This window comes from Canis lupus, chromosome 16 (assembly GCF_048164855.1).
Source record: "Canis lupus baileyi chromosome 16, mCanLup2.hap1, whole genome shotgun sequence".
In the NCBI taxonomy this organism is placed as follows: Eukaryota; Metazoa; Chordata; class Mammalia; order Carnivora; family Canidae; genus Canis; species Canis lupus.
Window position 1 is genome coordinate 24,311,608 of NC_132853.1, and position 23,469 is coordinate 24,335,076.

The window sequence follows — 23,469 nt, forward strand, 5'->3', positions numbered from 1 at the left end:
AGAGAGAGGCAGAGACATAGGCAGAGGGAGAAGCAGGCTCCATGCAGGAAGCGCGATGGAGTGCTTCCCAAGACTCCAGGATCAAGCCCTGAGCCAAAGGCAGACGCTCAACTGCTAAGCCACCAGGCATCCCTGTTTGCTATGTGTTTTTACCATGAAAGGACTGAAAGCTTTTTTCTGCATCTATCCACATGAGGTGATCATGTGGATTTTGTCCTTTTTCTATTGATATGGTGTATTACATAATTGATTTTTTATATTAAACCAACCTTGTGTTCCTCAGTTAAATCCCACTTGGTTATGGTACAAAATCTTTTTTACATATTGCTGGATTGAGTCTGCTAGTACTCTGTGGATTCTTGCATCTATATTCATAAGAGATATTGGTCTGTAATTTTCTTTCCTTATGCTGCTTTTGTCTGGTTTTGGTATCAGGGTGATACTATATTTCCCCCTTCTTGAAACACTTTTACATGGAACCTGGGAAATTACTCTTCCTTACTCTCTTAGCTTACCAATTGCTCTTTCACAATGATCTTTGCTGGTTGCCCTTCATCTCTCCACCTCTAAATGTTTGAATGTCCCAGGACTCAGGGTTTGAATTCTTTTTTTCTTTTGCTCCATTCTCTAGGTAATATCTCATTTAGTCTCATGGTATTAAATACAATCTATATGCTGATGGCTCTCAAATTTATACCTTCAAGTCCAGATCTTCCTATGAACTCCAAAATTATAGATGTAACTATATGAATGAACAACTCCATATGAATGTTTCAGGGGTAACCTAAACTTGATATAACTGATAATCAAAATAATTAAAGCCAAAACACATCCACAGAGGGGGGAAAAAAAGCTTAATAAAACCAAAACAAAGTTCCAGATTTCTTCTCCAAATTAGCTTCTCTCATTTTTCCCCCCATCTCAGTAAATAGCAATTTTGTTCTTCCAGTTGCTTAGGCCAAAAACCTTAAAGTCATCCAGGACACCTCTCTCTTTCCATACCCCATATGAAATCCAACAGCAAATTCTGTCAGTTCAACTTGAACATAAATTCAGAATCCAACCACCTAACACTCCTTAAAAAACCACTCTAGTCCCAGCTACCACCATCTCTTGCCTGGATTAGCACTAGATCCTCATAACTGGCTTCCTGTTTGCCACAGTTTCTTCTCAACATGAGCTAGCAGAGGTATTCTTTCAAAATATTAGCCTAATCATGCAACTCCTCTCTTCAAAACTCTTTAGTGGTTTCCCATTTCAGTCACAAAAAAAGCTGTAGTGCTGCAGTGGCTTACAAAGTCCTACAGTACCTGGTCCTCTATTACCTCTCTTTCCTCCTCTCCTACCACTGTTTCTTGCCTACTCCACCCCAGTAACACTGGCCTCCTTGAATTTCCTAGAATATGCTAGCCTCCACTATGCCTCAGAGCCTTTGCACTTGTCATTCCTTTTGTCCCCAACACTATTCCTCCAGATATCTGTATGGCTGTTATTTATTTCCTTCAAGTCTCTGCTAAAATATAGCCTTATCCCCTGAACCTTCTACATAAGAATAGTAACCATCCTATCCATACCCCAGTATTCCCTTCACCCATACCTGGTTTTAGAATTTTCTACTGTACAGTCACAACATATTTCACATTCATTCTAGCTTGAAGCTAGAACATTATGTTCACAAGGACAGAACTTTGCTTTGTTGCAGCCCCTAACAGAACTGCAAGAGAACTTTCTCTGATGAGGAAATGTTCTGTATTTGCACTGCCCAGAACCGTAACCACTAGCACATGTAGCCACATAGCACTTGAAATGTGGCTAGTATGACTGAGGAAGTCAGTTTTTAACTTTAATCTGTTTTAATTAATGTAAATTTAAATAGCTACATACATGTACTATTAAATATTAAATAGCTATATATACATGTAGCTACTGCATTAGACGGCACAGCAAAGCCTAAAAATAGCAGTTACTTAAAAATACATAGCAGGTATGCAAATATTTATTGAATGAATGATGGAAGAAAGAAATCTGAAGGCTTTTTTCTCATTATAGAAAATTTCAGAAATACACAAAAGTAGGCTATAGCTAAATGAACCTTCCAATACCTATCACCAATATGAAGGCTCTTCCAACCTGAAATAAGTTTCAGTGGATACCAGCATCTCAATCCAGCTTGTAACAACTACTACATTCCTAGAAAATAGGGATTTTATATCATCCAGAGCTTTTATCAAATAGCATCTCCTAGGATCCTTTATTTTATTTAATTATATATATATATATATATATATATTTTTTTTTTTTAAGATTTTATTTATTCATGAGAGACACACACACACACACACACAGAGGCAGAGACACAGGCAGAGGGAGAAGCAGGCTCCATGCAGGGAGCCCAACATGGGACTCGATCCCGGGTCTCCAGGACCAGGCCCTGGGCTGAAGGCAGCGCTAAACTGCTGAGCCACCCGGGCTGCCCTATTTAATTATATTTTTAAAAGATTTATTTATTTAGGGGCGCCTGGGTGGCTCAGTCAGTTAAGCGTCTGTCTTTGGCTCAGATCGTGATCTCAGGGTCCTGGGATCGTGCCCTGCATCAGGTCCCTGCTCCATGCGGAATCTGCTTCTCCCACTCCCTGTTCTCTCTCACTCTCTCTTAAATAAATAAATGAATAAAAAAATATTTTAAAAATGGCTTCAAGAAAAGATATATTTATTTGAGAGAGAACGCACCCACATGCACCTGCCTGCAGGAGCCAGGGCAGGGGGACAGAAAAAGGGGGAGTCAAGCAGACTCCCCCCGGAGTGTGGAGCCCCACGAGGGGCCCAATCCCAGGATGCCAAAATCATGACCTGAGCCAAAACTAAGAGTCAGATGCTCAACTGACTGAGCCACCCAGGCTCTTTTAGAGGTTATAAGAAATGACTTGAGGAATCAGATCAGGTATATGTTGGGGGAAAAACTGGTAGGCAAATCAGTGCTCGAGACAGACACTAGAGAGCTACATGTATGTTTTTGTATCAAGGACTCGATTACTCTCACCATTTACTTTCTCCACACGAATTTTAATGAAGTCACACTCTTAAGGAGAAGCTATGTGACCATACAAATTAAGAGAGAATCTCACTCTTGTTGGATGACACAAATTCCTTGGGCAGGGGTTCTGTCTTCTTAATCCTTATAAATTTAGCATCTGGTATAATAAATGTTAATTGAATGAAGCTCATAATTGCATAAAAGTGATACATATAAATTGTCAGAGTGCAAAGAGACACACTGGACCTCCAATTTCCTAAACAGATATATTCTGAAAAGGAAATTTTCAAACATGACAGATCAAAAGGCAGCTTAACATGCTAGAAAGAAAATCATACCAGGAGCAAGAATTCCTGGATTTCAATGTCGTAACTCACTAAGTAGGGTGATCCTAATACTAGTCATGTATTTGCTTTAGGCTCCAGTTTGTAAAAAGACAGTTTAGCCTTGATGTTCTTCAAAGATGTTATCTGACTTTAAAGCAATTATGTTCTATTCTAGATCCACAATACAGAGAAATTTTTAAAGTGCTTATTAACTTCCCCTTTCTATGCCAAATCATTTTTCCTGTGACTTACTTTAAAGGAGGTATACGTTGAGTGTGATTTAATAAGAAGACGTTGTCTTTACTTTAGGGACAGGTAGTATTCCCCATTTCCTGAGAAGTACCAAATTCTTCATTTGGGGCCACTAAAATACTGCTGGAGTCCTATTCTTGATTTATACTCAGCTGGTTGGCATTGTGCTTATTAGTATAGAAAAGGCAATTCTGACCACATATTTGCCTAGTAAACTCCCAAGGTACCATTTGTGTTTGAAAAAGTTTCTTCAACAGTTCTAAGCCAATCCTTATCTCTTTCCTAGCTGGCTCCATAAAACGTACTGTTTCAGGCTTTGTTCTCAGATTTTACCCTTGTTAAACAAGGTGGTAGTACTGAAGGCATGCTCTGATGTTTTTTAAAGCAGGAAAACTGAAAGAAATGAGGGCCAGCCACATGTACTTTCCCTTGGCACTATTGTTGGATGGAATTTCTGGACCTTGCATTTAAAATGTGGCTTTGGGCCTCCTATCACATGCAGCTTCCACAACAGCAAGCCCATGCTAGGAATCAAATGCCAATACTCATGCTGAATTTGGGTCTGAACATTGATAGATCAACGATGGCAGCACAGCAGCTAGAATGTATCTCAAATAAAATTCTTACACATGGCACACAAAATAATCTTGTAATTATTAAAACTGGAGTTTAATTGGACATTGGTATTTGGTTTGCGTTTTGTTGTTTGGTTGTTTTTTTTTCTTAAAGATTTATTTATTTATTTGAGAGAGAGAATGCATGCGGGGGTGGGGGGGGAGGGACAGAGGAAGAGGGAGAATCCCAAGCAGATTCCCTACCTAAGCGCAAAGCCTGATGTGGGGCTTGATCTCATGAGCCAAAATCAAGAGAGAGACACTCAACTGTCTGAGACACCAGGTGCCCTGGGTTGTGTGGTTTTTCTTCCACCTATACTATGCCTCATAAAACCTAATTGATTAGTTCTCTGCTGTATTTTTAGCCAAAATTTCAATTTTCAAGTTTATGTACTTCATATCTTCTCTAAAATCATCATACACAGGGCAGCCCCAGTGGCTCAGCGGTTTAGCACCACCTTCAGCCCAAGGCCTGATCCTGGAGACCCGGGATCGAGTCCCACATCGGACTCCCTGAATGGAGCCTGCTTCTCCCTCTGCCTGTGTCTCTGCCTCTCTCTCTCTCTCTATGCGTCTCTCATGAATAAATAAAATCTTAAAAAAATAAATAAATAAAATAATCATACAGGTCTATGTGTAATGAGTTTAATCAAATTTTTAAGAAACAACCCACATCTCAAGTAACAGTAACATTTAAAAGTAAAACTAAAAATGACTAAAACTACTCTGAACCAGAGGGTATCTGTTTTTATCTGTTTTTTGACAACTAATTAAAAGGAACAAGTTCAAATCAAACTTAAAAATATATTATTAACCATCAACTGAACCACTGGAAAGATATATGCCAACAGTAAGAAACTGGTACTGCCATTAACCATAAGAATGGCTTGAGACTCTTATTCACACTAAATGTATACAATTAAAGCCACCACATCAACTGTCCTTATTAATCACTCACCAATTAGGGTAAACCATCTTGTCAGAAAGCTTGCCTCTTTCCTATTTCTTAACATTATTGACTCTTAATAGTTCACCAAAATAGTAATTACTTGTTTATGGCATTATCAAATGTCTAAGCCCAGCATGTGGCAAGGTCAGTTATAGACATGCCCTGATGGCATGTGAGAGGAGAAATTTAACCCACCAAAGTGGTCATCGAAAGAGCAAAACCTATTATCCATTTCTCTAGACACTCCTGGTTAAATTTAAAGTGACAGGACAAACTAGATCAAAACTAAACAGAGCTAGAAGCAACATACAAAATCCTAATGAACCCTTAGAAATCTAGGTATCGATTTGTCAATATCTAAGCTCAATTAGTCCTTTCAGAACAAAATACCTCATGAAGCAACAAGAAACTAGTTTGAGATCTGGGATATGAAAAGAATAAAAGCAGTCACTTTACATTGCTAAGTGCAGTCATATCTCAACCTGGAGATCTTGTGGGGATTAAATAAAGATGTATGTCAAGCACCTATCTACTAAGCCAAGGAGCTGGCACAGAACTAGGGTTCAGTAAATGTTAGTCCTTCCTCAAATCTTTAAGAATGCAGGCTTATCAAGTCAAAGATCCACTGGCAGTGTAAAAAAGCAAATTGAAACAAAAGAAAATCCTTACATGCTGATATGGACAACAGATCTTATAGAACTCAGCAAACAGGATAATGAAAATGAAAAATAGATCCTGAAAACATTTCTCAATGGCTCATCCTTTGTGGTCATTTACAATGTTCCTGTTTTGTGAAATTGTCTTTAGGGATGAGCTTTGACAAGAAATAGGCCAAATGCAAGCTAATTCTACTTGAGAGGGAAACTCAGAAATGCCTCCAGCAGGTAAACAGTTTCTCTCATAAAATCTTTCCACTGGGTATACTTCAAGCTTTCAATAATTCCAGTTTCCAAACAAACTAGTAGCACAACCATAAAGCTAATTTTTTCTTTTCTTTTTTTAATATTTTGTTTATTTTTTCATGAGAGACACAGAGAGAGAGAGAGAGAGAGAGAGAGAGAGAGGCAGAGACACAGGCAGAGGGAGAAGCAGGCTCCATGCAGGGAGCGTGATGTGGGGCTCGATCCCAGGACTCCAGGATCACAACCTGGCCGAAGGCAGGCGCTAAACCGCTGAGCCACCCCAGCGCCCAAGCTAATTTTTTCATTAGAATTGTTAAGTAACAGGAGCTCAATAAATAATTTGCCTTCTAAGGAAAAAAAATGACTTTCTAACACAAATAATATTTCTTCCAGTTCTAAGAAAAGGAAGGCTATTTACAAATTGAAAGGTATATACCACAGTCAAGTCTTTTTACGGCTCAAGAATGAAATATTTAAGAAATAAAGGTACGGAAAGAACAGGACTTGGTCTAAAGCGTCTTGAGATGCCATTTACTATTTGGCTTCCAGGAAGTTACTAAACTTCTCAGGGACTCAGTTTCCTGTAAGGTTCTTTTCAGCTCAAAAATGATATGATTACTTATGATATCTGATACTCTTTAGTGCCTCTCTATGTATACATATATATGCACACATGTACATACACATACATATGTGCCTTTATTAAATAATACAGATACATTTTCAAAGTTGTAGTAATTATGAAACAAATGGAAAAGAGAGAGACGGAGAATGTGTGTGTGTATGTTCAGTATTCTGACCCTGAACATCATTCTCAGTAGTTAGGGCATTTACACAGCCTGAATTAACCAAGTAAGCCTTTAAACCCTTACAATGAAACATTAAAATTCAATGTGGCTATAATCTCTTCCTTACAAAACATGGACCCAAAGAGTCTGGCTTCAAGTACAGTTTAAAAAAAAAAAGGCAAAGTGTATTATATTCACCACTCAGCTTTTCCATATGACCACATTAAAAAAAAAAAAAAAAAAAAACCACACACACACAAATGAAAACTCACAGGCCCATTGTAATACATTGTACCGCTTCTGAATGCAACACTTAGCTCAGGCTTACTACCCTGACAAATAAAGAAAAGCACTTTATGAAGCCAATTTAATTGGGAGGTGACAGAAAACATACTGCCATTTTCTTTAGCCTTATCATTGAATTGGCTTCAGCTCCAATCTCGGGCAAATCCCACTCAACAGAAGAAATTAACCAGGTCAGCAGAACAGGTGCTGTGCTGTGTCTGTCAAGGGCCTGGCATCACCACAATTACTTGCACACAATGAAGCAGTAATCTTTACAGATCATCTCTCCCAAGAAGTATATAGGGGAGGGAGAGGAAAACTGAAGGGAGGCGGGGGGAAAGTGGGAAGAAGAAGAGGAATAGGAGGCCAAGAGAAAAGGCAAGGAAAGAAAATGAATGTGCAGCTGCCTCGCGGCTCAGCAGATGTCGGGATGTGATGTACGAGGCTAGGATAAGCTGTCGTAGCCCGCTGCCAGAGTGGTAAGTGATTAAAGCCTGCACAGTTCTAAGCACCATATTTAGAATCTGCGGGGTTTCAAGACTTGCACCCATTCCTTGCTGTGCTGCCAGATGTTGGCAACTGGTCCAGTTCCTACTGACTGTGTGTGGATGGCAGCAGTTGGTACAGCAGCAAAGCAATCTGGAATGCTTCCGGAGATGCTGTACATTAACAAGTGTCACCCATCATTCACCTTTACAGAAGGCTGAAACAACTCCAATTTGCTGCCACTTCCCTCTTGGGAAACAGCCAAGATAAAGTTGCGCCTGGCAGCCCCATTTGTTTCACTCAGGTGTTTCAGCTGCCTTGCTGACCTCTATTAGTTTAAGTTTTAATTTAGATTAACCCCAGCACCCCAATTAACCAGCAAGGGGAAAAGCTAAGATGTGACTAGTCATAACTCTGAAATCAGAATTTATCGAAGGTAAAATTATTAATTGGGATGAAGGGCCAATCAAGTAATGCTATTTCTTTTTAAACAGACCTCCAGGCAAAAAAATAAAATAAAATAATAGAAATCTTTCAGACTAAGGATAGCCAGTGGAAGTAACTTCTCAGTAATTTCAGTGTATTTTATTAAGCCTATTTAATTTATGATGCACTTTCTATCGAACAATGTACACTTCAATAAATGAAGACTGGAGCATTTTTGATTGTCTCCCATGATCTCACACAATTATACAGCATTAATATCCCATATCAGGTACTTCCTTAGACACTCTAGAACAAAATAGAGTTCCCTACTCTTCTGACAAATGGATATAATAAGAGAAGAAAAGGAAAAAAGAATCAGGACCTCTGACTAGGAACACCTGAAGACACACCAATCCTCTTTCCTATACCCTCTTATCATTACTTTTAAGGCTCACTTATGGCAATAATTTCATTGAACATTCCAGAGTGAACAGAAAGATTATTAGTCTCTTTCTCGGGGCAGACTCAGCTATCCCTTATAAACAGAATCACCTGTTCTACTGGCCTCATAGTGTGATTTTCCCATGTTCCTTCCTTCATATTCCAAATACATAATACAGTCCTCATGGCTAAACCTTCAATAAGCAGTTGCAAATTCCTTGGTAAAAGTTAATACACTAAAAATTCAGCAGAGAAAAGAGTATCTCGATAAATAATGGCTCAACAAAAGCTGTTGTGTCACTGCTGAACAGCACCCTTGATTCTCCAGAGCTAGAAAGGGTACATCCTAAAGCACATTTCATTAAGTATGACTTATCAGGAGACCTAGGATTACAGGAAATTATTTTAGTTCTTTAGAACAGCCCAAATGTTTAGTCTATTTTTACAGTCACTAGCATCATTAAAAAGAGCAGCATGCCAACAGATAATTACATCAGAGAAAGAATTGGGGGACATTTGGGAAGAGATACTAAGAACTGGGCCATATTTCAACTGTTACCAATTCTTTCTGTCTTCAAAACACTACACTATTATTATAATCAACAGCAGGAGACAATCTCAATACATACTTAACTGATTTGAACAGGCATGTGCGTACACACACACACACACACACACACACACACACACACATCAAAGACAAGGGACTTAATAGGCAATAGAACCAGAAGTGCAATTCAAGGACTCAGGGATCCCAGCCCTTTAGCTCCATATCCTAATCTAATAGCAATGGTACAAGAAACCAAATAACTAACAAAAAGTCCTCTATTAACATTATCAAAAATGGCTGAGAAAGAATAAACCACCTGACTCGAAGAAGTTGCAGCTGTTTTACAAATCCTTTACACCCTGCGGCAACTAACAAAGTAGTTGTAGTCATTTTCACTTCAAAAGGAAAAACACAAGATAGAAGCAGAACAGGGGTGCCTGGCTGGCTCTGTCTGTGGAGCATAATGAGACTCTTGAGCTTCTAGGCTGTGAATTTGAGCCCCACACAGGGTATAGAGATTTCTTTTAAAAAGTAAACTCTTAAAAAGAAAAAAGAACAACAAACTTAGAACTACACAGTAAGTCAATTCAAAAGACAGCAGTTCTAACTCCCCGACTCTATCTTCCTTCCAAAGTAAAGCCACCTTTTGGTCAGAGAATTCCATGAGTTATTTTAAAATGCTAAAACATGATCTGTAATAAAAGAAAAGAGTGTAAAAATCACACCTGGTGATAAAAGTCATCATCATCAAAGATTTCACCATCCAAGTCCTTCAGGTGGGCATTGGCAGGGGCCTGAGGAAGCATTTCCTATTTTAAAGAGAAAAAAGAAAGGAGTGAATCCAAAGGAATTATCAAAGTAATGTAGCTACTACAAATAATGTGTGTAACAGTCAAAGCAGTTTTCCTTAAGATATAAAATTAAAGAACAAAAACATTCCAATAAAAGCAGACAAAAACATTAACCAGGCACTTACCTGGAAAAGAACCACAAATCGTCAATAATCATATAAAATGTTTAATTTCATTCTAATTAAATATATGAAAATTAAAATGAGAAGACACCATTTTTCACCTCTAAAACTGACAACACTCAGTACGAGAAAACACAGCTGGTGAAAATGGAAATTAATGAAACTTTTTGGAGGCAATCCGTAACATCCATCAGGATTTAAAATGTGTATTATCTTTGTGTGTGTTTTTTAAAGATTGTATTTATTTATTCATGAGAGATACAGAGAGAGAGACAGAGAGAAGCAGAGACACAGGTAGAGCTCCATGCAGGCAGCCCAATGTGGGACTCAATACCGGGACTCCAGGATCACACCCTGAGCCGAAGGCAGACGCCTAACTGCTGAGCCACCCAGGCATCCCTATTCTCTTTGATTTGACATTTCTACTTTGAGAAATCTACCTGTATGTTCACACAAATACACATATTACAAATACTCATGTTTCCTATAGCACTGTTTCTAAAGCTAAAGACAACATAAATATCCACTGTTTGAATAAATTATAGTACACACCCACATAATGGAATACCCTGCAGCCTAATATTAGGAAGAATGAGATAAATCTCTATGTAATGATTTGGAAGTGTCTAGGAAAAATTAAATTTAAAACATTGTCAGGGGCAGCCCTGGTGGCGCAGCGGTTTGGCGCCGCTTGCAGCCCAGGGCATGATCCTGGAGACCTGGGATCGAGTCCCGCATCGGGCTCCCTGCGTGGTGCCTGCTTCTCCCTCTGCCTGTATCTCTGCCTCTCTCTCTCTCTAGCTGTGTCTCTATGAATAAATAAATAAAATCTTAAAAAAAAAAAAAAAAAAAAAACATTGTCAGATTTTATATAGAGTTGATAAAATTTTATATATTTATAAATACACATATCCATCCCATTTAGTTAAAATAGAATCATGTTTTTATATGTATATGTGTTATATGTATATACAGTTACATGAATAGAAAATACCTTTTTACAATTATGAACATTGGTTCAATCGGAAAAGCAAAATTTTACTTTTCATTTTAAATTCTTCTGAACTTTGAAAAAAATTAAGTGCATATTTCCACAAATAAAAGTTTCCTTGAAACAAAAGAACTTGTTTCAATTATGGATCATTTTCTGTAGTATCTAAATGTCCAACATAAAACCTAAAGTACACACTTCCTTCCATACCAACATTTCTAGAGAAACATCTTTAAAATTGAATTTTAAAAATTGGATTATGAATGCTTCCATTATCAGATACAAAGCAAACTCAAAAATAAGAAACTCCATACAAGTTAATAATAGCTCCATTTTAAAAGAACACTTTCTCCCATAAACTCTTAGTTTCTCAACAATCTAGTAAAGTAGTGCCTTTTCTCTTTCTTTCACTGACTTCTTAGACCAAGAATAATATCTACAAGCAGGTGATCAGATCTTTCAGCAAATGAGCCTCACAGAAACTGCTCCTTGTAATCACCTAGCATCACAGAGCTCTTACCGGTTGTCCTGGCAAACTCTCCGGGAGAGGCTGCATTGCTGGTTCAGGTTTGCCAAGAACTCGGTAGACAGAGCGCTTGGTCTGCGTCCTTCGAAGTAATCTTTCTTTGTCCATCAGAATATGATCGATCTGAGTCAAGATTGAGCGTTCAAAGGCACCAAAACCCTGCAACAACATTAACCAGTGTCAGATAATGCAGAGCGTCCGTGCTAAAGGCAGCTACATTGGTTTCTCTATCTTTCTGTGTCAGCAGAGAGACAGACAATCCTCCTTTCAGAAGGGACTTCGTGTTGCAGATGGAGTTTGTGAATGGCTATAAATGTTCTCGGGGGAAAAAAAAATCAGTCTTAAGCAGGTCGTATTACTTTCCTATATCCGGAGATTAACTTCCACACCTTTCGTAACAATTGAAAAATCCATTTCTTTAAGTATTTTGTATTTCCAAACATTTGAACACTTACAAGGCCACAATTTCTAGAACAAAATATCTTTTTTAAAAAAAGATTTTGTTTATTTATATATTTGAGAGAGTGCGCACATGCATGTGTGAACAGGGGGAGGCGCAGAAGGTGAGAGAGCAAATCCCAAGCAGATTCTGTGCTGAGCATGGAGCCTGACATGGGGCTCAATCTCACCACCCTGAGATCATAACCTGAGCTGAAATCAAGAGTTGGAGGCTTACCCAACCGAGCCACTCAAGTGCCCCCAAAATATTCTAATAAAATTAAAATCCCAGGTCTGAATGGAGTTCAGTAAAGTTTTCTGTAGAAATGACTACTATTATATCATAACATTATCCGTTATCAATGAGCTGTAGTTCTAATTTCTTAAAACTGCTTCAGGTGGCGACAACTCTGTTACACACATGTAGAGACATACACACACACTTGCCTTTCCCAGTTTTCCAGAGGCCAGCTTGGTTCTATCATGCCACTTCTGAAGTATACGGTTCCTGTAGACTGTAAAATCAGCAAAACGCTTTGCCATGAAGCTAGGATAGTCCTCCATTTCCAGCTTCCTCTTTGGTGGGGCCCTTCTCTGCTGCTTCTTCTCTCCTACTAGCTCTTCATCTTCACTGGAAATTTCCTCCTCACTAAAGTTCAGTAAGGATATTAAGTTCAATATAAACAAACATTACCCAAATAAAAAGCTAGGCTCACATAAAGTTGAGAGTATTTAGGCCTTCCCTATTCTATCTACATTTTTATAAAACACCATAAATGTGAGGGGGGCTTTTTTTGTTTGAAAGGAATGTTCATGAGGTCAATCAAAAAGTCATGTAACTTTTCAAATAAATATAAAAACTACTGGCTTAGAAATATTTTTTTAAAAGGTAAGCAAACCATAAAAATAAACGAGGTTGTAAAAACATTATTAGAAATGCATATGAACCAGGCCTATCCTGTTACAAGAGATGGTCTTTAAAAATTAAACACATAATCATACTTTTATGACCTTAATCCCCAAATCAATAAGGGAAATGGTTCTCCCTGTAACCGATTGTTCAGGAAAGCTGAATAATATTAGCTGAATCAAAGGAAGAGAGCTAAAAGTGAAGAAAACTCAAAAAGGTGGGCAACGAAATGGGAACTACATTGCAATAAATGCAACTACCTGGAGAGAGTAAGTAATACAACCTCTAACTATCAAGCCACTTGCACACCCTGGACTACCGACCCCAACACATTATAGGTGCTCAATAAACATGAGCTTACTTGTCCCTCCAACTAATTCAGCAGAAAAGAAATGGAGCAAAGGATAAGCTCAAAGGAAAAAAAGCAAGCAGGTACCATATACATACAGCAGGTTTAAACAATAGGTGGTGGTATGGTGGGTGTGGAAATCCTTCATCAAATGTGACAATTTCAGAAAAGAAAACAGGTTTATTTTGTGCTTTTCTAAAAATTTTCCACCTGTAAAATAAGTGCTTCTTCCCTTACTGAAAAGGAGATGCCTGTGACCAGCAATTCCATGGTATTGGCAGGAAGTGCTTCATAAACATTAATCAAGAATTAAAATAAAAAATGTCCTTTCATTGCCTAATTTCTTTTTTAAAAAGACTGATTGATTAACTGAGGCAAGGAGGAGGGACAGAGGCAGGGAGGGAGAGAGAGGGAGGGAGAGGGAGAGAAAGAGAGAGAGAGAGAGAGAGAGAGAGAGACTCAAGCCAATTCTACACTGAGTGCAGAGCCCATCACGGGGTTCGATCTTACCACCCTGAGATCACGACCTGAGCTAAAACCAGGAGTCGGACACTCAAAAGACTACCGCCACCCAGGCGCCCTTCATCTCCTCATTTCAACAGGTCTAAAGAGAAGGCAAGCCTTTTCCGAAGTCCACAAAGGAAAGCACAAGTAAATATAAAAATGGAAAACCTAATTCCTAATTTCTGTGCGATCTCAGCCACCAGTTAAGTGCAAGAGGGTCTTTCTGTTTTATTAATAGTAAGTCTATTATCTTCTTGCAGAGGATTTGGCTTTCTTTTTCAAAAATGATAGTAAACCGCTCAGATTAAAATAAGCAACCCCAGAGTTCCATTCCTTCCTTACCTTTCTGCTTTGGGCTTTGTCCCATCTACTAAGTATCTAGTATCTGGGTACTGGAAAAGTAACTCTTCCTGAAGATCTGCCAATGACCTCAACAATGATTTCAGAGCCTTGTGACCTGGGAAATAAAGCACAGAGAAGGAACAATTAATTATCTACAGTTCTCCAAAGTAGGCAATGCCTATAACTCATGACTCCTGAGCAGTTCTGGCCGGGGTGGGGGGGAAGGCAAAGGGTACCCAGGGACTAAGAACTCTCTGAAACACAGAATTCCTGAAAGGAAGTAATAACAGTGCCTACTTCACAGGCTTATTGTGAGGAACAAGTGAGGTAACATATGTATGGTGTGTAGGAAATGATCTACAATAAACGTGAGTTCTTAAATTTAGTAAGATTGACAAACTCCTTCCCTGCTTGTCATCATAACTAATCATTTTTCCCTATTGTGTTAGTTTCTACAGGTAACCCACAGACCTCCTGGATTATCCCTCTATCAATCAACTCCTTAAGCAATTCCTCCTCTTCTAAAGAGCACAACTTTGTCCTGGGATCCCTACTACTGCCACCGCCACTGCCACCACCACCCTCCCTCAGGAGATCTCATTTGCTCTGGTTTGAGCTGCCACCTCACACATCCAATCTCTCTGCACATATTCCTATGAAAAGTTCTTGTTTACGTATGGAAACTCAAGTTAATGACTTCCTGTTTGCAGTACTGCATGTTGTATTAAAATTTTGCACATCGAAACATGTTATTAACCTGGTTCTCCTCACAGCCAACAGGATGCATTTGTAATAAAGCTGGTCAGGATTAAGTATACAGTCCACGGCTAAGAACTTTCAGGATAAAAATTGGCCCTCTGAGAACTGAACTCTTACCTTCTTTATCAGCCTAATCCTACTAAAGGGGCTAACTAGACACTGATAATCACTATTTATGTGTTGATAGCACTCAGACTTCTCTCCTTTTATTGAGCTTCCACATTTCCAGCAACTGCAGGAAAATCTTCACATGGATGCTCCATCACCCTTCCAAATATACATCAGAAACAGAACTTTGTTCTTCCTACCTAATATTACTCTCTTGTCTGATTTTCTCTGCTTAATGTGTTTTCATAGGCAATCACTGACATTTTGGTGCCCTTATTGTATATATTTAATCCACTGCTAAATCGTGTGATATTCCATTCTATTGTCAGTAATAGCTGTCCATTCATCTCTGGCCAGGCTTCTCTCACACCTTCCCTCTTTCCCTTAAATACTGTAACCCTCTCACAAGTGCCCCTAATTTCATTTAGCAATCCCTGCATTCATTGTTACTTTATATTCCATAGGGACTTCAGCCCACACAAAGTTAACCATGGTTTTTAATGCCTTTTCTACAAAAGGTTACACCTTAAGAGACAGAGCCTATGTTTTCCAAAGTGAAACTACAAACCAATTTTGCTTTTGCAAAGTGGTTTTCAAAATTCCCAAGACCTAACCTTGAAAATCTTATGCTAAGTGAAATAAGCCAGTTGCAAAAGCACAAGTACTATGTGATTCCACTTAGACGAGGCCTAGAACAGTCAAACTCATAGAAGCAGAAAGAAAGCAGAATGGTGGCAGCCAGGAGTGCAGGGGAAAGGGAAACAGACACTTATTCCTATTCAATGGATACAGAGTTTCAGATTGAGATGATGAAAAAGTTCTGGAGATGGATGGTGGGGATGTTGGATAGCCATGCAAATGTACTTAATGATACTGAACTATATATGCTTATAAATGGTTAAGCTAGTAAATCTTATGTCATGTATATTTTAGCACAATTGAAAAGAGAAAAAACCTTAAGTGTTCCCAAGACCAGAACATAATAAATAATTCTTCCATCCTAGTGCATCTCTGTACAGAAAAAAAATCATCTATAATCCTTCAATCTTGAGCCTAGTTAAAAAGAACAGGGAAAAAACAATGGAATATTATTCAGCCTTTAAAAAGAAAGAGGGAACCCTGGGTGGCGCAGCAGTTTAGCGCCTGCCTTTGGCCCAGGGCGCGATACTGGAGACCTGGGATTGAGTCCCACATCGGGCTCCCGGTGCATGGAGCCTGCTTCTCCCTCTGCTTATGTCTCTGCCTCTCTCTCTCTCTGTGACTATCATAAATAAATAAAAATTTAAAAAAAAAAGAATTTAAAAAAAAAAAAAAGAAAGAAAGAAATTGGGACGCCTGGGTGGCTCAGCAGTTTAGCGCCTGCCTTTGGCCCAGAATGTGATCCTGGAGACCTGGGATTGAGTCCCACATCGGGCTCCCTGCATGGAGCCTGCTTTTCCCTCTGCCTGTGTCCCTCTCTCTCTCTCTGTGTGTCTCTCATGAATAAATAAAAATCTTAAAAATAAATAAAATAAAATAAAATAAAAATAAAATAAAATAAAATAAAATAAAATGAAATGAAAGAAATTCTGACATGTGCTACAACACACAGATGAACCCTGAGGACATTATGTTAAGTGCAATAAACCAGCTGTAAAAAGACAGGGACTTATAAGAAGTACCTAGAGTAGTCAAATTCATGGAGGCAGAAAGTAGGATGGAGGTTGCCAGAGGTTGGGGGAGAGGGGAATGGAGACTTGTTTCACAGGTATAAAGTTTTAATTTTACAAGATGGAAAAGTTCTGGAGATTGGTAACACAACAATGTGAATCTACTTAATACTACTGAACTGTACACTTAGAAATGGTTAGGATAAATTGCTAAATCCCTATATTATACACCTGAAACTAATATAACACTGTATGTTAACTATACAGGAATGAAAATTAAAAATAAATTTAAAACTGAAAAAACAAACGGTTAGGATAAATTTTATGATACATAAATTTTAGGTTATGTGTTTTTTGCCACAATAAAAAATTACGAAGAACAAGAAAAGCAGGTGCCTGTCCCTTCCTGCCTGTAGGTACCATGTGTCCATGATGTAAAACAGAAAATCAGGAACCTCAGCAGGGGGAAGCTGCAGAGTAGTCTGTAATGTTCATAGCTGCTTGCCCCCAACAAGCGAGTCATAATGTGATTCTCACATGCAGCATAACCAAGAACTGTGAAAACACCCAACGAAAAGACTACTACTTTTAAGGGCCACTTTCAAGTAGCTATACAAGCCTTTTTATTTTGTTCAAGTCAGTTTTAAAAAATCCATTGCAGATATATTAGACAGCATATCAATCCAACAAGAAAGCAGAGAGCCAATATCAGTAAATCAAAGTGTGCCTTTCTGTTAATACTCTCTCATATGTTCTCATTTTATACACCCCTTCACCCAGTCAGAAAGTAGCCCTGAAGTATTTAAGCTCCATTCAGGGATAGCACCACCATGCATCAAAGTGTCAAGAGACCTACCAGAGATGAAATCTGCAATTCTGTGCTTCTAACCACAAAAAAAAAAAAAAAAAAAAAAGAAGAAGAAGAAGAAGAAATAAAGAAAAATGTTTATCAAAGGAGAGTCACTAGTGACCAACACATAGACAGCTTCCTGTAAAGAGATATAGAAGAAAGAACTGAATTCTCATTTCTTTGCAATATTAGGGCCACATTTCCCTTCCACTAAGATTTTGTGTCAAATCTAAAGAAACTGGACAATCCTTTGGCCTCCTCAAAGCCACAGCTGACAAGAGTGAGGAAACTCTCCTGAGGACTCAAATCTAACAGTATATTCGTCCCAGTCAAAATATGAAACAAAACCCAACCCAACCCTCTTTTCATCATTCAAATAGGACCAAATTCTATTTGTTCAACTCTATGAAAAATGAAGAGAATGGAACCAATGGTTTCTAACTCATCTTTTATTTTTCTCCTAATTACTGTCAGAGTTACAAGCTAAAAAAGCAGCAGAGAGGCATATACTTTCTTCTCTCTCCCTCTTGGCACATGGCCACAAAACAAATGGAGACTGTCAAGGATATATATGTTTATTTTGCCCTACATGGTCCATTTCCAGAGGCCTTTCCCTTAAGAAGAGATTAAGAAGGACATATGCCTCACCATATTATCAAGATACAACCTCAGCATCTGGGCACCAGCTTTAGGAATAATTTTCCAAGTACAGAATCAATGGAAAGAATGCTTTACTAAGGGTCATAAGCCCTGTATTCTGACATTATTACTAACTAGTCATTTTATACTGAGCAGACCAATTTAATCTTTGAGTTGTAATTTTCTCATCTGTAAAATGTAGATAATCCTTTGCTTGTTTATCTCACAGAATTTAGGTAAAAATAATAAATTTGTCTATATTAAGGCATTTCATAAATTTTTAAATGCTGTGGATACAGAAAGTATATCAGTATCAAAAAACCATCATCTTTCACATGGTGAAAGCCTCAAGTTCTGCTTGTACTGATCAACAGTTCTAGGACTGAACTAGTATTCATAGATTCCTGTATTAAGTATTCATTTACATGCTACCCATATGCAAGCATTCTATATATAAAATGTCACCAATCTAAAAACCATTTTCACCTAACAGCTTTATTTTTCTCCCTGATTCATTTTGGCTGTTCAACATAAACAAAATTGTAGGCAGAGAATAAGTTTGGACATAGACACACAGTTCATTAATTAGATTATAAGCCAATAAGTACAACTTCTGGCAAGGGGATTGGGGGATTGGAGGGGGAATGCAGACGGTGAATTTGTAACTAAAATACAGCTTACCTTATCAGTTTTTTTTTTAATTTTTATTTATTTATGATAGTCACAGAGAGAGAAAGAGAGAGAGGCAGAGACATAGGCAGAGGGAGAAGCAGGCTCCATGCACTGGGAGCCCGATGTGGGATTCGATCCCGGGTCTCCAGGATCGCGCCCTGGGCCAAAGGCAGGCGCCAAACCGCTGCGCCACCCAGGGATCCCACCTTATCAGTTTTTAAATATCTATACAGTTATTTTTAAAATAACCATGAAAATATACAGTAATTTATGTACAAGTATACATAAATTCCCACATTCCTATTATGCCAGATAAATACAATGAACTAGAATGTATAGATTACAAGAGCATTTTTTTTCTCCTTCAAAAGTAACTCTAGAACCAGAGCTAAACTATAGGTCAAAATGACACACGATATATTGGCCTGAGAACAATACTTTTCATTCAAATCCACACAAGCCTGCCACTTGCACTAGTCATCCCCGGCAATTAATCCCCCAAGAAAGACGTTTGATTAAATCTTTTCAAGCAAATCCTTTGCTTTGCTTTTGTTAGTTCACTTCTTGTCAACATCTATTAAAATATGCCTTTAATTCTCCCACAATCTTAAAAAACACCGATTCCACTGTCTTCAACTTTAATCAACTGTATGGCCGGCATTTTTCATTTCATAATAATGTGCTGCTTGGAATTCAAGAGGCAGGCTCAGCATCAATCATCTGGTAAGAATTTTTCCACTGCAATAAATATGCAAATGAGGAGAGCCAGTCAGTCGTATTTCAGGCCCGACTTGCTAGTGTTTTAAAAAAGACACAAATTTATTAATTGCCGGTGGCCAGAGGAATCCTATTACTTTGGGCATTGATTACAAAGCTGTGTGAGTGATTATTGTGCAACTCGCGGGCTACCCAGGCATGAGGAAAAATTATTAAAGCAAGGCAGAGATTATCAACTCAGAATAACAATAAGCCTTAACATTTAGGCCCTAACTTCTTCAACAAAGAATTACGTGAAGGCTCCACTGTATCATAATTCCGAATTCTGTCAGTATTACTGTTTGGGCTTGTTCTATATTCCCCAAGCAGAATGGCATTACCAGTAGAAAGAGTACTTCAGGTTACAAATTCCTGAACACCAACCATATGGATGAGTTGCTATCATCTCCAATGTGTGTCCAACTAGAATTTTTATATAGCCACGTACGTATATGCATATATAGGTGTGTGCACATGTGTATTCCCAGATTTGGATAAGTGGATGTGTTATTATGAGGACTGTGGTTTTAACTGGAACAGTTTAAGGAGTTCCATCTCTGTGTGTTGGCTACTTGGTTCTGTGGACCGAAAACAGTATTTTTTAATGGAACAAAATAACCACCAGGATAACTTTTCAAAGCAGAGCACAGGGACTGATATTCTAAAATCACGATGGCTAAGCCAAAAGCAACCTTGGGTTTCCATACTTCAGGGGGCACCACAGTGGAAGGCGTGTAGTCTGTGTAGGAGTCTATGGAGGAAACGGTTTGATAGGCTAATTCTGAATGCAAAGTGTTTTTGTGAGAAACATTCAACCCAAGACATATTAAATCAAGAAAGAAAGAGGACTCAGTGGACAAAACTTATTTTTTTCTCTTAAGAGAATGATGTGGGGAATTGGGGGAGTAAGTGGAAGCTCAAATAGGGAGAGACGAAGAGACATATGATAAAATATGTTGAGTGAGCCCCCTCACAGAAAGAAGCAAAAAGCAAAAAGCAAAAAAAAAAAAAAAAAAAAAAAAAAAAATCCTTAACATTTTACATTACTGCCACACTAAGTAACATGATAGATAGTGTGCATTTGAGTTCTGTGGAGGGACATCCCACTCAAGCTGTAATTTCTGACTTGGCATGAATTTATAAGGAAGGGAAAAGAACTGCAGAACTTCTTAGGTTTCCCTGAATACTCCCTCAAATACCTTGATGAAGTGTGTCAATAAATCCTTAAAAAGCCCTATAGGACACAGCAATCTAACTGATCAATGTACTTCCCGAAACCCACTACAGTTCCCTTCCACTTCACAGGTCCCAGACAGCTTTCATTGCTCCGTAGTATTTTCCTACAAAAGGAAATGTATTTTTTACCCTTTGAACAGAAAAAAATACATGCTCAGAATATGAGGTACTTAAAACCCAAACTTATTTACAAGTAATTGTTTAAACTGTCTAATGAGAGCTACCCAGGGAAAAAAGAGATACTTTCATTTTTATTTGATATACTTTTTAACTATCTGAATATTTTATAAGCATACATTACTTTTATAATTTAAAATACTACTAAAATTTAAAGCAAACTTTAAATAATAAAACTTACTCAAAATAAATTAAGGCAGCCTCGGTGGCCCATCAGTTTAGCGCTGCCTGCAGCCCAGGACGTGATCCTGAAAACCCGTGATCGAGTCCCACATCAGGCTCCCTGCATGGAACCTGCTTCTCCCTCTGCCTGTGTCTCTGCCTCTTTCTCTGTGTGTGTGTGTCTCTCATGAATATATAAATAAAATCTTTAAAAAAAAATTAAATTAAATTAAAACCACAATCCAAGTAACCCTGTTTATATAAAACAGTCTGATCCTTTCTTATTCAAAAGCCTTCAAACAAACAGCGTCTTAGGCAATGAAACTACTCCTAACCTAAATGCCCTAATTCTCTCTATAGCATGGGTCTGAAAATGCGGATTCCCAGGCAGAATTGATCACTCCTTTCTCAATATCATTCACATCACTGCTACAGCCCTTGTCATATTATACTGAGTCTGATTTCGTTACACTGTAAGCTACTTGAGAGCACAGACCTCATCCTGTCACTCTAGCATCCAACACATCACCTGAGCCATAAAAGGTATTCTACAAATATATGTTCGTTCCAGAGAAATTATGCCTAAGCCCCATAGCAGAACATCTAATTACACTACCATTTCCAAATCTAAATGCTGACAAGCAAACAAAATGGGAACTATATATTTGCTAACTTCAACAAGTATGTACCCTCAACAAACTGACTTTTTTTAACAAAAGCAAAGTAATCAAACTTAACTTCTTCCTATAACATATTCAGGCTACTCCTAAGAGTCTCAAAACCATCTTACCAATTTTAAGAACTTACAAATAGTGTAATGCATTCATATTAAGACATAGTAATCATCACCATTTAGATGGCTAAAATGAGGCTCAGAAAATAAGACTGTTTCTGTGTTTCTTTTAATATTAGCAAGACTAAGCATTATTTGTTTGCCAATCCAAAATGAAAACACTTTGAGAGGTTGCTTTCATTTAAGTGAAAACACTTAAATATTTATATTTTAGAAGTGGTTTATCTATCTCTACACCCTACTATGAGCTCCCTGAGGTAGGGATTGTGAATAATTTGCCTTGGTATGCATGGTGTTGGCAAATGGCAGGTTGTTGAATGAATAACTGAACAAAAATGGCATCCTAATAATTTTCTTGGCATGCTTTTATATGTGCATTCCAAGTTTTCAAAGAAGTAACTGCCAGTATAGTATTAGTATTTATTTATATAACCCTTTTAAGAAGGGGGAAACAAATACTGTGGCCACAGAGCTACAGCCTAAGAAAAGACCATACTATCATTATTAACAGATAACATCACGAAGAACCCACAAAGTGGCAGGCCCTAGCCTAGGCACTTTATATGTATTACATAACTCAATTAAACCCTTCCAATAACCCTTGGAGGTGGGTACTATTATACTGCCATCATACTAATGAAGAAAATTAAATACTACTAAAGCTTTAAAAAGAACTACATATTTTTCATTTTCTACATCAACGTATCCTTAAATGGTCATGTATCAAAACAATCTGGAAAGCAAAGTATAATGAAATTTTCAATTATAAGAAATGACAAAACTGGGATCCCTGGGTGGCGCAGCGGTTTGGCGCCTGCCTTTGGCCCAGGGCGTGATCCTGGAGACCCGGGATCGAATCCCACGTCGGGCTCCCGGTGCATGGAGCCTGCTTCTCCCTCTGCCTGTGTCTCTGCCTCTCTCTCTCTGTGTGACTATCATGAATAAATAAATAAAATCTTTAAAAAAAAAAAAAAGAAATGACAAAACTGCCCTCTCTCTAATATCACTACATGATAAACAAAAACAAAAACAAAAGACAATGCAAGTGAGGCTCTGTTAAAATGCTACATCCAAATTTGGTTCCCACACCAGGAAAAATAACGTGGAGAAAATAAAGGAAGCCCAAATCTATACGGAAAGAAGGCAGGTCTGGTAAGGCAAAATAAAGGGGTATTTGCCTAACATGAAAAAAGAGAATGGTAAGAAATGGATTAATAGTCTCCAAAATTCAAATAGCCAAACACATCAGAAAAGATGTTTAGACTCACTTAAGGGAGAAAAAAAAAAAAGAAAGAAAGAAACCTAAAACAATGTAATATTTTTCTGATACTACTTGATGTTGGCAAGAATGTTTGGAAAGGGGCACTATCCATACACAACTGATAAGAGTTTAATTAGAACGACATATCCAGGAAGCAATCTGGCAAAATGTATCAAAGGTTTGCACATGCATACCACCTGACCCTACTTTTCCATTTCCAGAAATTAATCCTAACAAAATAATCAGATAAGAAAGCGAAGAAGCAGGTACAAAAAAAAATTATTTTTAGCATTGTTTATAACTGGTAAAAACTGCAAACAT

At 38.0% G+C, this 23,469-nt stretch overlaps 1 protein-coding gene across 7 annotated transcripts in view; it reads right to left on the reverse strand.

Annotated features, from left to right (window-relative positions):
• Positions 1–23,469, reverse strand: part of AATF (apoptosis antagonizing transcription factor) — a 109,206-nt gene that overhangs the window by 57,857 nt on the left and 27,880 nt on the right. For all 7 annotated transcript variants that reach the window (XR_012008682.1, XM_072779628.1, XM_072779625.1 and 4 more), the window contains exons 5-8: positions 14,087–14,201; positions 12,429–12,630; positions 11,538–11,702; positions 9,779–9,862 (exon numbers count right to left, since the gene is read on the reverse strand). Coding sequence is in view for 6 of the 7 variants with exons in the window: in XM_072779628.1 (XP_072635729.1) it covers positions 9,779–9,862; positions 11,538–11,702; positions 12,429–12,630; positions 14,087–14,201 (566 nt within the window). In the remaining variant the exon portion in view is untranslated. The remainder of the gene's footprint in view (positions 1–9,778; positions 9,863–11,537; positions 11,703–12,428; positions 12,631–14,086; positions 14,202–23,469) is intronic.